Below are 17,441 nucleotides of genomic sequence, written 5' to 3'. Positions count from 1 at the left end.
TTTTTTTAAATAACGGGAAGTGTCTCATTTGAAAGTACGCTTGGAAAAAAAAATAGTTCAGAATTGTGCAAAAATTCTTTTTTTTTTTTTTTTTTTCACACAACAGACAAGGAGTGAATTTTAAAAATGCACGATTTTTAAAGTTGAACCGCATTTTCATTAGATAATTTTTAAAAAACTCATGATTTTACCAAACTCTTAATTGCGTTATTAAAAATTACATCTTCATTATGTGCGTTTTAAAATTGCTATTTTTTAAACTAACACGTTTTGAAATCACTATGCCCAACGGACACAAATAGACAATCTAATATAACAATCTCATCATCAAACCTGTGCTTCTCCCAAAAGAATCCATATCAATTTCCATAAAACCAACTGTTCGCAAGTCAAATAATTACGAAAACAGCAGTTAAGAATATTTGATATTATCTTTCCGTTTTCCATGTCTTCTCGGGAGAAAAGGACAATATTTAAGTTACCTCAATTCTTGGAGGTGATCAGTCAAATTTTAGTTCCATAGATTTCTCCTTGAACAATTTGAGGCTTAGTGCATTTAACAGAGCTCTAGAATATTGGCGAGAAGCCATTTTCCAACCCATGCCTGTCTTCATCATTGCCTTGAACTCATTATAACTGATTCTACCGTCCTGTTGATGAAAATTCAAAAGGAAAATATTAGCTAAAAGGTATTAAATAATAATAATAATAATAATAATAATAATAATAATAGAGAAACGCTATTTAGTGACACTCATATAAGAATTGTATGGTAGTCATCTACCAAAGTCTACTAAATAGAAGACTCTCATACGAGAATTGTAAGGTAGTCATTTACCCAAGTTTATGACAGCCTATTAAGAGTCTATTTGGGTGTGCGTTTGAAGGGCCTAAAAATGCGTTTAACACTCAAAAATTCCGTTTGAAGGAAAAGTATCTGTTTGGTAAAAAAAATTGAAAGCACTTTTAAAGGTCCAAAAATTGCCAAAACGCAATTTTGGCAAAAGCTTGAAAATGAAACTTTTGCCAAAAAGCAATTTTTGACTTAAAATCTCTATTTTTTAAACACAATCCAAAACATGCTCTAAATATCACTTCTGATAATAATATATTTCAAAAGTACTATGAGTGAGAGGATTATTATTACCTTATCCAAGTCAGCATCAAATATGATATCTTTGATGACCTGATCATTGTTAGTAGCATGCTTGTCATCTAACAAAGTCTCTCTCAACTCATCAAACTCGATATACCCATTTTGATTTTTGTCAAAGACACTAAAAGCTTGAGAGAGAATTTCATCGCTGTCAATCTCTTTCAGGTGAACAGACATTGTCACAAATTCCTCACAGTCTAGTGTGCCACTTCCATCAATATCCGCCTTCAGTATAAATTAAAAAGTCTCAGATTTTCGGGATTAGGAAATGGAAATGGAAATGGAAATGGGAAGGACTCCCAGATTTAATGACATAACAATGGAAACATTCAGCAGGAAAGAAGCGAAGACATGACATTGGCTACCTAGAAAAATAGATCCTTCAAGATCAAGGCTGCAATTGATATGAGCGGTCCAGCCAAAAAGTATTTAATACATGTATAATATATGTAAGCATAAATTGTCATCTCTTCAATCTGCTTAGATAAAATTTGATGCTCTTGGGCTTCTGCATCAAATATAGGGGTGTCAACCCGGTTGGTTATAACTAGGTACCAATCGGTAATCGGGAAACCGGTTTTAAAACAGTTGAAAAAAACTAGTAACGGGGTACCTGGTTACCGGGTATATATAATAATAATAATAATAATAATAATAATAATAATATTTATTTATTAATATATATGTATATTAATAACAATATGTTATAAAATATATTATTTATTAAGTAACAATAATCAATACTATATATATATATATATATATATATATATATATATATATATTAGCTTGTATATGCAAATATGAATTTGATTTCTGTTCTTCATGGGAATAATAATTCTACTTGCCCATAATTAATGAAGTTGGAGCATGAAGAGTAACTGCATTTAGTGTTAAAAGTGCAATGAAGTAAAATTGTATGCATTGATCAGGCGAAAACTAGACTTGCAAAAACCTCAGCTATCTGACATCTATAGTGCGCCACTAGTAGACTATGTAAACATCTTCAACACAATTATAACATGGACGTTGAGGAAGTTTTGACCATAAATTAAAGGACGACGAACATGTGTTTGTAGTTCTTGATTCTCCAAGGTACTAAAGGTGGATGCTACTATGAGCCAACAGGCAGTGACTTTAATGGAATGGTGTTTAATGATTCATGAAGTAAGAAAAAAATCTGGAATATTTAAAGTGAAACCAAAGAATGGTATATTTTTTAGTTGCTATGTTTATAGTGAGAACAAAGAACACGAAAAGAAAGTCTATGTAACAAGTAAGGTCATAAGCAGAATATACTCACAGCATTCATTAACAACCGCACATCAGGATCAGGAACAGGGTGGCCAATCATATGGAGGCCCTCTTTTAGCTCCTCAAATGACAAATTTCCATTTTTGTCTGTGTCCATCATATCAAACGTCTGTTTGATTCCATATATTTGCTCATCTGGCAAGTTCTCTGCTACCACCTGAGGTGAAGAAAGATAGCAACTGATGGTGCTTGAGGAAACCCAGCTTTAACTCCAATCAGATCATGAAAAGGAAATAAAGCATTCAAAAACTTACTCTTAGAACTTTCTTCTTGAATTTATTCATCAAGGTGAACTGCTTTATCCTTATTCTGACATCTTCTCCCAAAGAAACATTACGAACATGATTTGTATTTTTTATCCAAGTATTTTCTTCATATAAGAAACAGGAGAATGATTAGTTCATTTATTATATGATTAACATTCACTCCTGTGCATAATTAAAGTGAGCATAAGTGCCAAGCAAATTGCTAGCAAGGAAAATACAGACATTTCATAATAATTGTCAAAGGACCATTAATCAATGAATGCCTTAATTTCATTTTAATAAAAAAATATAGAGGGGAATCAATGTATCAGTATGAAGAAGCTTATTCGCCAATCTAGACTTTTTCAAGATATTTCCAAATACTTAGGTCTTTCAAGACATTCTTGAAAATGTTTGTACTGGTGAGAGGAATGAGAAAATCTTAGATGTGACTACTACTGGAAAAAGGGACCGAAAATCTCTTTTCCAGTATTGTTTTTTTAGAAACTGTAGTGAGACGCAACCCGTGTATACATGAAGTATACATAAGAGATCCTCTATAAGGGAGAAAAAAAGAACAAAAGTCTAAAAATTAATTACAACTAGAAAAGTGAAGACTACTATACGCCGTCATCCATGCATAAAGGGGTTTGAACATCATCAAAATCTCACAATTTTTAAAGCACATACTTGTGCTCCTTTCCCCCCAAATGCTCCACATTAAGTACTAAGGAGCCATCCTCCAAAATTCTAAAATATTACGGCATCCCACCTGACCTCTCTAGCTAGCCAATAATGCTATTACATTTCTAGACATAACTCACCCTACTCCAAAAAGACGGAACATCGCAACCCATAATTCTCATGTTACCTCACAATGATGCACAAGATGATCTATAGACTCCCACTCCTCTTGTATTTACAACACCAATCTAGCACTATGACGCTCATCTTCAAATTATTGATAGTTAAAATCCTCCCTAGAGCCGCCCTCCACACAAAGAATGTTACTCTCGAAGGAGCCTTACCTCTCAAAATACTCTTCCAAGGACATGGGGAGCCAGCATAAATGGACAACGCATGATAAAAGTATCTTACTTCAAACGTCTGCCTTTTGGATGGGATCCAACATATTTTATCCCCGCCTTTGTGTCTCAGCCTGATAGAGTACAAAATATCAAAGAAAGAAGTGACCAAATCCACCTCCCAATTATGCACTGGTCTTGTAAATGATATATTCCACTGAAGATATATATTCATTAAAGAACTGCACATGATCGTGCACATCTTGCAATACTAAATAATTCCGGTATAGTAGACTATAGGGACCGATCCCCACACCACAAGTCATACCAGAACTTAATCACTGACCCATCACCCACTTCAAATCTAAAATATCTAGAAAAGACTCCCCACCCCTCCTAAAATAGTTCCACACTCCCACTACAAAGGGTCCCACTACCTCTTTAGAACATTAACCTCCCTTCGTATTGTCATATTTAGTTTCCACCACCAACTTCCACAAAGCCTCCCTCTTCGTAGCATAACGCCACAACCATTTCCACATAAAACCACAATTGTAACATCCCACCTCAATGACACACAATATTGTCCGCTTTTGGCTCCCCCAAATCAGACTTCCCAGAAGGTCACCCATCCTAGTACTACTCTAGCAGAAGCACGCTTAACTGCGGAGTTCTAATAAGATTATGACCATCACGGCTTTAAAACATATTGTTGTCATTAAGGGTATAGTATACATTTAAACACATCCTCATCTTCATACCCAAGCAATGTGGGACTTCACAATCACCCCCTCTTAAGACCCAGCGTCCCCGTTGGCGACCCTCATGGGATTAGCCCATTCTTGGCGTCCGTCCCAGTGAGTGCCCGCTAGCGAAATTCATGGGCTTGTGCACGCTTCCCCCATCTCAGGCTGGGCAATGGCTCTAATATCATTTGTAACACCCCACTCAATGATACACAATATTGTCCGCTTTTGGCTCCTCCAAACCAGACTTCCCAGGAGGTCACTCATCTTGGTACTACTCCAGCAGATGCACGCTTAACTGCGGAGTTCTGATGGGATCATAACCATCACAACTTTAAAACACGTTGTCATTAAGGGTGTAGTATACATTTAAGCACATCCTCATCTTCATATCCAGGCGATGTGGGACGTCACAACAGTTAAATGGAACCGGGTTTCTAACCCCTAAACAACAAGAAGACATCGAAAAACAAATCTTCGACCAACTAACTACATAGTTGTGGCATTTTTCAAATCAAGTTGTTGAAGTGGCCTATCTAAGTTCACTGCCAAAGAAAGCAGGATTCGGATAGAATTCATCTTTGCTACTGGAGTAAATGTCTTCTTATAGTCTATATCATAAGTTTTGAGCAAAGCCTTTTGCCACCAAATGGACCTTATATCTTTCCGCTGACCCATCAGCCTTATGCTTCACTATAAATACCCATTTGCATCCAACTGACTTTTTTCCATTAAGCAACTTGACCAGCTCCCATGTGTTATTTTTGTGTAGAGCTCTCATCTCTTCTTGCATCGCTTCCCTCTACTTTGGATCCTTAATTGCCTCCTGTAGATTTTGTGGAATAGACACAGAAGAGAATTTGGATACAAAAGAACAATATGAGACTGAAAGATGTTGATAGGATAAAAACTTAGATATAAGATGTTGAGTATAAGATCTAACCCATTTACATTGAGCAATAGGTAGACTCATATAATTGACAACATGTATTGAAGAATTTAAATTAGGGGTAAAGGTACTATTAGGTGAGTCAGGGTCAGATGTTCAACAAGTAGCATCAGGAATAACCTAACATTTTGGTGAGTAAACTCTTAGTTCCTCCATTAACGATGGCTCATCGGCTCATTAGCACATGGTTGTTGTTTGTCAAGAAACTGATTAGCAAGCGATTGTTGTTTGTCATGCTCAGGCACATGAGTAGGGACAGGCAAAGGACCACTCATAGAAGATTTCTCTTCAGTCGGACTCTCCCCTTGAGGAGAAGTGTGGGTGGATGAAATATATGGGTGCAAGTACCAAGGCCAACACAATAGATTTTGGGGCCTAAGACAACAAATTTAAGGCCTTTTTTTAAAATATTAATTAAATAATATTAATATTAATTTTTAGTTTATATTTTTTATTTAAAATCGTTTTTATTGCTTCTTGCTCTTAAGTTTTTCCAAACAACATGTAGAATTTATCTTTGTTTCAAGACGTTTAGTTTCAACAAATGACGTATTTTGTGTTAAGCTACATATAATTCCTTTTATGTAGAATTTAATTTGTGCAAAATGAAATTTCCTTTAAACATTAGCTTAATGAACAAACGTAGTCAATATGTTAGTTTTACATTTAGGCAAAATTACTTACTATTATAGGCTGGTACTAATGTAACTTTTCATTTTTCTCTTTCTTTCACTCTAAAGTTTCAATATCTTGGGATTCAATTTCTTTTTTTTTTTACTATAATTGAGTCTTAATTAAAGAGCATTGAGTAATCGCTTTACCATAATTGGGGCCTTAAAATATTTTTTTGTTAAACAAAATGTAATTATGCTATTGGTAATTGGGGACTTACTTTATTGGGTGGCCTTAGGCTGTCGCCTAATTGGCCTAGTCAATGAGTCGGCCATGGGTGCAACTCAAAGAAGGGGTTCAACTCAAAGAAGGTAACAACCATTGAGAAAAAAAATGCTTCCGCAAAGGGGGATGATGACATTTATCCCCCTTTTGAGTAGCGGAATAACCCACAAAGCTACATTTGTTAGCATGAGGATGAAATTTTCCCCAAGTCGGACCATGAATGTGAACAAATCAAAACACAATCAAACACCTTTGGAAGTAGATAAAGGTGGGGATAACACTCCTCACACATGGGACTAAACAATAAGTGAATTATTTTAATTGAAATAGGGAATAAAATGTAGAGATAGTGTTCGAATTCAAAACTATTACCAAGTTGGAGGAAGAAGAATGGAAAAATACTCTTATTTTCCTTGATGATCACTTGATGTTGCTACATCGCTTATATAGAAAAGTGATACAATGTAATATGGAAATATAATCAATGAGAAATAAATGGAAATAAAATTAGATACAAAGGAAATAAAATCATATAAGCTGTTTGGGAAGTTTCCTTCTTCAACGGGCTATTCATGCATCTTTGTGCAATATAAGCCCTGCTACAAAGATATCTAATATAGCCCTTTCCTGTCATTTAGTAGATTATATTCTACATTCTTCTTTCCTTCTTTCTTTCTTTTTCTTGTGATGTACCTTTTTGGATAAATACGTAAAAAAGGGTACAATAGAAAGTAAAACAACTATGTCGAAAACTTCGCACCACAGCAGGAAAAATCTATGCTGTTTAAAATTTGATGTGAACAGAGGTTCAATAAACCAATTTTCACTGATTGACTTGGAAAAACAATAGAAACTTGAGGATTTTGGAGAGGAGAGGTGTTGTATATGGTTAAGAACACTAACTTCAAGTTGGAAGGAGTTACACTCAGATGAATGTCTGGCAATCCTCAAACTAAATCCAACATATAACAACATACCTTTGGGTCCTTAGGGCCACTTAACTGAAGTAATTATAATTTAATCCAACTCGGATTATGTAATTGCATTCCGTCAATTTAAAGGAGCCTAGCTACAATCGAGACAATGAAGATTAGATATATATGTTAGGTTTTTTATTGGCCTATTTGGTGTACAAAACAAGTGCTTTTATATTTTGTGGCATTGGGTATATTTGTACTTGGGATTTGGGTTGAAGATGTTAAGATTTTAGTGTCCCACATGTGTTAAGTCTAATCTTAACCATGTGTTTCTAAGCTCTTGGGTACCCTTCTCTTGCAAGCTGGTTTTCAAAGGTGAGTTTTACCTAAGGTTTGTATCATTTTGTATCAAAGCTAGTCACCACGTCGAGTATGGGATTGGACGCAGTTCGTTGAGTATGGGATCGAATGGGTTGCGGCTTTGTCGTCGAGTCACAGAGGAGGCGACCTATAGACCGGATTAAATGATAGATGAGTAGAGCCACCGAAAGAGAAATGGCTACCAAGGGCTGCCGTGGACGTCAGTTGCGGAGCGTGGTGATATGTTACGATCCTAATGTTCCACATAGGTTAAGTCTAATCTTAACCATGTGTATATAAGCTTCTGGGCACCCTTCCCTTGTAACCCGGTTTTCAATGGTGAGTTCTATCCAAGGTTTGTATTAGAAGATTACTCAAGAAAATCAAGTACAAAAAGCTATGTGTAGAAACTCATCTGCAGATGTTTGAACAGGATGCCGGCAAAGAGTTATGTGTGCTGGCCCGTCCGCACATGTCCAGACAGGATGTTGGATAGAAACTTTCGTGCGCTGACTCGTGCGCTCATGTCCAAACATGATGAGTTACAGAGAGTTCCATGCGCTAATGTGCTTATTGATGTCTGTACATGAAGCTGTTTTTAGAACTTAAACCCTAAGGATATCTGGACACCTTATTAACATTTCCGGATGCCGCCACAAAAAACCTAAACCGACTTTAGGTTTCATGGCAGATTTTCACGAGTCTATTTAAGGACTTTGAAGGAACAATTTTTTGAGGGATAAGCAACATTATTTACTTATGATATTGAGTGTTTCTAAATAATGAGTGCTTAGCATTTTTATGTGTGCCAAGAGATATGGATGGTATATGTCTAGAAGTCTAATTTTCTTGGAGTGTTCAAACTACATTGCTGTTGTACATCAACAAACTGATTGAAGTCTACCGGTGATGTTAAGAAGATCAAGAAGAAATATTAGTCGGTGAAGATTTGGAGCTGCCATGGACAGGAGGCAAATGAGGAGTTGACTGAGCACATACTGTCTTAGTCTTTACAAAGGATTTTAAGTGTACTATACCTGTGTATTGAATCTTGCTTAGTGTTTATTTCCTAGGTTTGGCTGTCCTGAAATGGTTTTACCTTTTAGGTTTTCAAACGGTTTCCACTTCATAAAAAAAATTTTGGTGTGTTGATGTGTGGATGTTTTTAGGCTTCTTTTTGTGGTTTGATATATCTATTTGCTTCATACTTGACTGCATAATTTGTTATTGTGAGCGTTGGGGTCTGAATTCTGCGTGTCAATATATTTAGAGTTGCCACGTTATCCTAGCTGTTTGTCTGTAGCTTGAGTCACATTGGACCTACGAATCTTCAGCTTTGTTGGCAAGCATGTAATCTAAAGTAACAACATAAAGATATTTTCATGTGCAGGTAAAAGGGTACATACCAAGGACTTCTTGGACTGTCATACGATTGTAAGGATTTGGATCAAGCATACTCTTCACTAGATCCTTTGCTTCCTCAGAAACCTTTGGCCAAGGATCCTTCTCAAGATTCACATTACCCCGAATAATTGCCTGTGCAATTCCTTCCTCAGTTTCTGTGCTAGTTGTAAAGCCCATATTAGGATGCACTCTGAATTTAGCTTTTCCACACAATTTTTTTTTTTTATGCTAACATGATAAACTTCATACTGTTTTGCAAGAACTGAGATAATTTATAAAATGCAATTTGAAAGGAACTTACCTGCCCAAAAGGGGGGAACTCCACAGAGCAAGATATAAAGGATAACACCTGCACTCCATACATCAACTTCTGGTCCATAATTTCGTTTTAGGACCTCTGGAGCCATGTAATATGGACTTCCAACAATTTCACTGAATCTCTGACCTACCAACAAATAGAGAAGATAATAGTTGAAGACAAGTACTTAAAGTATGCACAAAGCTAAAATGAAAGATATTATTATAATCCAAGAAAGATTAAGGATACCAGGTTCATAGAATATGGAGAGGCCAAAATCAATTGCCTTCAGCTGAGCAGTTTCACTTCCATCTGTGAATAAGAAATTCTCAGGTTTCAGATCCCTATGTATGACTCCATGCTCATGGCATACCTGAGACAAGCATAAAAGATTTACTTTTCACATAATTGAATAATATGCCATACATTCCCAGAAGCAAAAACCATATCCATGTAATTGAACAAAGCATGAAGCCAAATTCTGACAGTTTATTGAATAAAGCTTGTCCTTGACATGTTATAGATACAAGTTTTGATTTTCGACACTCTCGGATAGGGTGGATATCATATAGGCATAGACCAGAAGCAACTTCAAAAACATGTAAACCCAATAAAAATCAATAGGATGTAAATCAGCTAACACTATCAACTACAGATCAGATGAAGAGAAGCATGCAAAAAGAAGTGCATCAGAGAGCCCTGGTACAAATGGAAGCAGCATATCTTTTTAAATAAGTTTCACTCTGTTTGTGATTCCAGGTTGATTGATCACTTGTTAACTTTTTTCCCTTTGTATTATTTTTTTCACAGATGTGTCCCACTTGTAGACCATTCCTCAGCATCACAATATATAATTGAGTATTCCAGGTGGGTTCAAAATGAAAATTTAATATCCTACCGAAATTAGAAGGACAAATTATATCTAGTTGGAAACATTTTAGATGAAAAGAAACAAAACATTCAGCTAAGATTTTAGGAGAATTACAATAGAGTATATCCTCACATATCACAACCCTACATGCATGTTTTCAGAGCTCTACAAAGAGAAGACTAGACAGCAAGGCCTCTAAACTTGATGCAACAAATAAGGGCAAATGTGCCTCTTTTATATGCTATACTGAAAAGTCTCCCTTTTCTTAGTGACAACATGTTTTGGAGAGTAAAATAATCAAATGCATAATCATTAATCAACAAGGTGATACACAGAAAGTGGCCTAGCTAGCTAGGATTGTGCACTAACACATGCAAAGAACAAAGGACTAAGCAGTTGAATGCCAAATGGTAAAGTTGAAATGAATTATATGTGTATCTAGATTCTAGTCTTGTCTTGAGTCGAAAAGATTTATAAAAGTGGGCTTATTAGATGAAGATCAAAGCACTAAATATCACCACAATCTAAGCAGCTAAGCTACCTCGGGATGGCACAGACAATGAAGGCGTGCATTTTCCAATTTACATGCAACTTTGTCCTTATTTGCCACCAATTTCATGACTAAGATTCTTGGACATTCAAGTGGCAATGCTTTTAGGTCTTAAACTCCCAACTAAAAGCTTCGGGAATTACCATTAGCAAATACAATACATAACCTAATCTTATTGACCACGTTCCCTTGATCAGTACTTCAAAAATGCAACAAGTTATTTTATCAATACACTTGTGGATTAAAATACTAAAACTTTAAACCACTCTTTCCATGCATTTTCTTAAACATTTCTGGATTTTTAACGAAGTAACGAGCTCGAAATAGAGAAACATAATTTCCATTTTACACGATACAGAAGCAGGATCTTTATAAACAAATAATTTCCATTTAAAATACTAAAAGTTCAAAAGAATGAAGAAACATATCAAAATAAGAATCATATATTCTATGTCCTTCGAATTCAAAAAAATAAAAAATAAAAAAATAATTTCACTTACCACACTTTGAATCTTTTATCACTTTTTCAATCATACCATTTAACTTTAAAAAGTGTCGGTTGAATAAATTTTAATGAAGGAAGTGAAATCCCTAAAATATCCTGTTCAAATTGAAAGTATTTTTGTAATTTTATAAACATGTTAAGGTTATTTTGGGGATTTTGCTCATTAAACATTTGATTTAACCATTTAACTAAGAATTTCGAATGATAATCCACGTTGCAAACTTATGAAAGAAGGTAATCATGAACACTTTTTTGTCTATTGAAAAAATAGAGAAAAAATTAAAAGAAAAGGGTAAAAGTGAAAAAGTTTTACCTTACAAACCTCAATAATGGTCTTGGTAACGGTAGCGGCTGCGCGCTCGGTGTAATGCCCTCGCGCGACGATCCTATCGAAGAGCTCGCCACCCTGGCAGAGCTCCATGACAAGATAAACGGCCTCCTTGTCCTCGTAAGCCTCCTTGAAGCACACAATATTGGGATGCTTCGGCAAATGGCGCATGATTTCGACCTCCCGCCGCACATCCTCCACGTCGATCTCGGTCCGGAGCTTGCTCTTGGGTATGGTCTTGCACGCCAAGGCCTCACCCGTCTGGAGATCGAAGCACTTGCGGGTGATGCCGAACTCGCCCCGGCCCAGCTCTTTCCCGAACCGGTATTTGTGGTGGATGTTGCCGCCGGCGGGGTTGCGGAGGATCGAAACGCGCCTAGACCCGCGAGGTGTCTCGGAGCGTTGTTCGGGTGCACGGTTGGAGTAGTCCTTGTGCCTCCTGAGGGCACCTGCTTTTGAAGGTGCTGCAATGCAGCCTCCCATGGAGGATCGGATATGGTGATTGATGCTTTTTTTTTTGTTTATGTTAATTAAACTGGTTTATTAAGTTAAATTTGGTGAATTAAATTGAAAAAGAAAACAGTTAATGGTTTGGGTTGAACTCGTCCCGCCATTTTGATAGGGGATGTTTGAAAACCGTTATGTTATTTCTGATGGTTGGACTCGATGAATTGTTGTAAAGATAGAATGAGCCAATGAGGTGGCTTTGTTTAGTGGTTTTGTTTCTAAAGATAGGTTATTTTAGTCAAACTAGCATTTTATACAATTTTTCAATTGGAAACAACGTTGAGTTGATTTTTTTTTTAGAGAAATGCTAAAGGCCCAACTTTTTTGCCCAACAAAAGTCCAACTTTTACCCTTTATTTTTTTTCTAAAAAAACAAAATGAAAAATGGAAAAAATGTCTGAATCAACCCTATATATTTTTGGCCTTTCTTTTATTTAATATTTTTTAAAAAATGAAAAATAGTATTTTTCTTCATAATAATGACATTTTCTTGAAAAAAATGACATTATTATGAAAAAAATACCATTTTTCATTTTTAAAAAAATACCAAATATAAGAAAGACAAAAAATAGATAGGGTTGCTTCAAACATTTTTTCCATTTTTTATTTTATTTTATTTTTTAAAAATAAATAAGGCAAAAGTTGGACTTTTGTTGGGCAAAAAAGTTGGGTCCCTATCATTCCTCTTTTTTTTATATACTACGCTTGGAACGGGAGCGCCCCTCCTATTTATAGATTTTTGGGGCCTAGGAGGTGGGCCGTTGTGGACCTTTCCGACCTTCGAGTTGGGGCATTCTAGGTATTGTACTCCCTCATCATACTAATGATCCATGGAGATTTAACGGTATGTTTAGAATTGTGTCATAGAGCTTAAAAGTATTTTTAGTATTTAAAAAATTGTGTTAAATAAAAAGTTAATATGTTCGGTAAAATATTTTAAAAGCACTTTTTTGACTTTTTCACTATAAAATAGTCAAAATACACTTTTGGAAAAAACTTAAAATTAAATTTTTTCTAATGCAATCTCAAACATGCTCTTAGGGCTAAGAAAATAAGGCTTTTCCAACTTGTCTAACAAGAACAAGTTTGGTAACGCCTTTTTAAGGGTGCTTTTAGTTTGAAATTTTGAACAAGTTTTTTTTTTTTTTTTTTTTTTTTTGGTGCTTTTTGCAAAGTCTACACCCCTAGGGTGAAATTCACAACAACTGCTAACCGTCGCAACTTGCCAATAGGCTTGGAATTCAACATCACTACTCTTCTAGGACCATACATCACCTTTGGACGACGCTTGGCAAAGGACGTACCTTATTAGAGGAAACAAGTTAGACACCATGCCTAACTAGGATTGTGTCCTATTAGAGAATGACAACCTGAATAAAGTCGTACAAGGTAACTCCACCATTCTTTTGTAATCCTATGTATCACTCTCACATAGAGAATTATCAAAGCCCTTACTAACTTAAGCATCGAAGGCATCCTCGTTGATAATGTTTGATAATGTGCTCTATGTTTAGAGGCGCAACACATAGAGCACATCTAATGCAAAGAGATGATAATGTTTGAAAATACATTTACTAAAACAATGCGGAAATGTAAAGGTCTAACAAAATTACAATACTAGTTTAGAAAATCATAAGTTTTCTCTTTCATGTGACTTGTGCACTTTTTGAAAAATAACTAATAAAATGATGGGAAAATAAAAATCCATGCCATGTTGACTTATTAATCCCATCCATCTATACTGCATATCCCAGCCTCCCTAATGAGCATCAACCTTAACCGAAGGCTGAAAACATAAAAACATAACTATGAGCGAAAAACTCAGTATGTAATATTCCTCGACCAATTTAGAAATTGCATCGAGTAAAAATCATTTTTCAGTGTAAAACCTTTTTTTTCTTCTAAAAACTCCTTTGCAAAACTTTTATATATATATATACACATGATAAGAATTCTTTCTTTCTTTCTTTAACGGCACATACTTATTGTTATGCCATGTATGCTAGGGTTGTGCAGCTACCTTATGCTCATGACAACATTTTGTAGCCGTGAAAGAGCTGAGTACAAGTTGGTTAACTACTATGTGCACTCAGCTTTACGGTCTAACGATGGCCACAATGTCACATAAACGTACTTCAATGTGTTGTACTTCATCCTAGCAATGGTACCATACTTGTTATTTACTTAGGCAAAAACATTCATTAAAATAGCCATCTCATTATGTGCTTGTGGCAACCCACTTTATTACATGTGACTAAATTTTTTTCAAAACATATCATGGATAAAACGGATTGTCACAGTGGTATAACAGTATCACAGTATGCCATGAACCCATGCATTAGCCTAATAGACAATATAAATATGTCTCGCAGTGATGCATGCATCATAAACTAGGATTTATCAGAGAGCTGAAATGTACATCTATGTGAAATAATGTTTACATACAAAAAGAATGGATATACAAATGTGTCACATACGACATGGAGCCATATACAAAATATCAACTACTTAAACACATACATGAGTTGTCTATACAAAAGATGGACTAATAAAAAAAAATCCGGCACAATATGGCCTCAATCGTCATACTAGCCCAAATACACTAACGGTTTTAGGGTTTCCATTGAGCGTTCTGTATTCCATAGTTGAACATTCAAGAGATAGGGTTTTTTTTCGAATGTTTGGGGGTTAGGATTTTATCGAATGTTCGGTGGTTCATAGTCAAACACTCAGTAACAAATAAAATAATAAAAAATGGATATTTGGTTTTTTGTAGAAAATGATTTTTCAACCATTTTAAAAAGCGGTTTTTTTAATTTTTTTATTTTTATATATAAAAAATGACTAATGTGGATAAATATATTTCTTTTTATTATTACAGTTTCCCGTCATGATGAAAATGTACTATGAAGCTCTTCATGTTTTCGTAATTTTTCGTCATGATAACGTCAGCATCTTGTAAAGACGAAAATTGGTTCTTCCAGTCCTTTGGACCTTCACAACATCATCAATGTTGAAAGATTTTCAAAATTAATACTTATAGATATTATTTTGTCTTTGGGAATGTTTTAAAATGGAAGGTTTTAAAGAGCATTAAATGAAGAGTGTCCTACATTGGAAAGACCGAAAGTGTAATTAGCATTTATAAGACCCAACAAACTTTAAGCTATTAGAAATGTTTGGGTGTATAAACACAAGTGTATAATCTAGTACGGTGTAAAGCACCGAACGCATGCATATGTGTGGCGTGGGTTGTAGAGCGCTAGTGGCGCCTTGATGGCGCACTTGGCACTTGGCATGAAGCATCGGAGTTCAAAGAGATATGATCATGACCATTCATTTTTGGACAGTCAAGATCGTTCGATCTAGTGGTTTAATCTAGAACGTATGATGCTTCTTAGGTAGATCCAGTTGTTGGATTTACTAGATCGTAATTAAAGTTAATCGTAAAATCAAATCAACTTTGATCTAACGATTGCGATTCAATTGTTAAGATCTAATGGTTATTATTAGATAATCATTTAATCTAACGGTCTGAATTAAGTGTCTGTTGGATTAACAGTTTAATAGCAGTTTATGACTGTTGAATTAACAGTTTGACATTGTAACACACCTTAGGAGCAATTTCAATTTTTTGTCTTTTCATTATTTTTCAAACAATCTTAAGAAATTATTTATGCTTCACTGGCGCCACAATCCTTGAAAGAACTTGCTGCTAATTTCATCAAACTCAAAAGGTTTGGTGGAACTTCCTTCAAGAGATGGTAGAAGAAAATGCATTTCTTCCTTGCTAGTTTGAGAGTGGCTTATGTGCTAACAAGTTCGAAGCCTGTAGCACATGATGTTGCATTCCACATCGCCTAGGTATGGAATAGAGATGTACATATATGTATACTCACACCCTTTATGACAACATGTTTTTAAGTCGTGATGATCATGATCCCATCAGAACTCTGCAATTAAGCGAGCTTATGCGATTGTAGTACCAGGATGGGTGACCGGTGTTAAGTGAGCAATGGGCTCTCAAGTGAACTCAGGCTCGACTCGTATAAGTTCGGCTCGTGCTCAACTCGATTATTAAATAAGGCGTTTTGTGTACACAAATACTGGCTCGAATATTAAACGAAGCAAGCTCAACTCGACTCGCTTAGGCTCGTGAGTAGCTCGTATAAGTCTCGAATCGTTAGTTGTTCATATAGTTGCTCATATTAATATTAAAAATTGATGATTTTTTTTTTTTTCTAATAGCATCCTTTCATAATAAAAGGATGCATATCCTCTCTTTTCGAAATCTAGTGCCTTACTGTATTGACTCAGACTCTATACTCGGCTAGGTAGGCTAAGCAAATGCTCATATGCAAGCTGACTTTTTAAGCCATTGAAGAGTACTTGAAGTTTAAATTTATAATAAAAAAAATTAAATCAAATATAAGAGCCATCTCGCGAGCGAGCTCGACTTATTATGAGCTCGAGCTCGGGCTCAATTTTTTTGGCTTGTCCTTGAGCTTAGCTCGAGCTCAAGTATTGTGCAAATTTATTTAACTCGCAAGTGCACGAATCAATTGTAGTTAACGGATTGTAAGTGCGAGGTCGAACCCATAGGGAATAGTATTCTTGAAAGCAATTTTAAATCTAAATTAATTAAACGCTAATCTAGTTCCAAATTTTTGAGAGATTTTTTTGTTTGAATGAAAAAGCAAAAGCATGAGCAATTTAAAGGGATTAAAATCTTATGACGAAGCACTAAGGTTTCGGAATCCGCACTCACAAATTCATAACAACATAATTTCATGATCTATAATATTCCCCAAAGTTCTCACATATAAATCTTAAGTTTGTTTTACTATTGCTTCAAAGAATTAATCAAAAGATCCCATGTATCCATTCATAACCCAAATCACAAAAGAAATCCAATATTCGATCAAATCATTAACTGTATCCGTAAATCACAAGAAAATATCCAATCTTTATCAAAACATCAATTGTATCCAGAGAATAAATCACGGGGGAAATCCAATTTTTAACAAAGAAAACCAAGCAATCAATTGTATTAAATAATCTTAAATCATCAAGTGTATCCTTGAATCACAAAAGATATCCAAGAATTATTCAATCCAATTGATTAGAAGTAAAACAATAGAGCAATTAAACCATTAAATTGGGAAATATTACATACATGAAACAAAGTTGCTAATCATAAGTGAGGCTTCATCTTCAACCTTAGTTGAAGGTTTAGCCTCTCGTGTTGTTGAAAGATAAAACAAAATTGATTGAATTCATAATGTAAAATTGAGTATTTACAAATAATAATCACAAAGTTGAGATCCAAAAGGTAGGAAAACCTTAAACTCTCTTCTTTCTCCTCTGTA

General features: G+C 35.2%; 1 protein-coding gene across 1 annotated transcript; it reads right to left on the bottom strand.

Annotated features, from left to right (window-relative positions):
- Positions 1-394: 394 nt before the first annotated feature.
- Positions 395-12,151, bottom strand: LOC132186509 (calcium-dependent protein kinase 24). Its single transcript, XM_059600491.1, has 8 exons — positions 11,551-12,151; positions 9,561-9,684; positions 9,315-9,458; positions 9,016-9,168; positions 2,725-2,840; positions 2,460-2,627; positions 1,148-1,381; positions 395-650 (listed from the first exon to the last, which is right to left on the bottom strand). The coding sequence occupies exons 1-8, from the start codon at positions 12,046-12,048 to the stop codon at positions 501-503; spliced, it is 1,587 nt and encodes a 528-aa protein (XP_059456474.1). The 5' UTR covers positions 12,049-12,151; the 3' UTR covers positions 395-500.
- Between the last annotated feature and the right edge of the window lie 5,290 nt (positions 12,152-17,441).

The sequence above is a fragment of the Corylus avellana genome, chromosome ca1 (assembly GCF_901000735.1).
Source record: "Corylus avellana chromosome ca1, CavTom2PMs-1.0".
Classification (NCBI taxonomy): Eukaryota; Viridiplantae; Streptophyta; class Magnoliopsida; order Fagales; family Betulaceae; genus Corylus; species Corylus avellana.
Note: the sequence above shows the minus strand (reverse complement) of the source record. Positions and strands in the feature narration are given on the sequence as shown.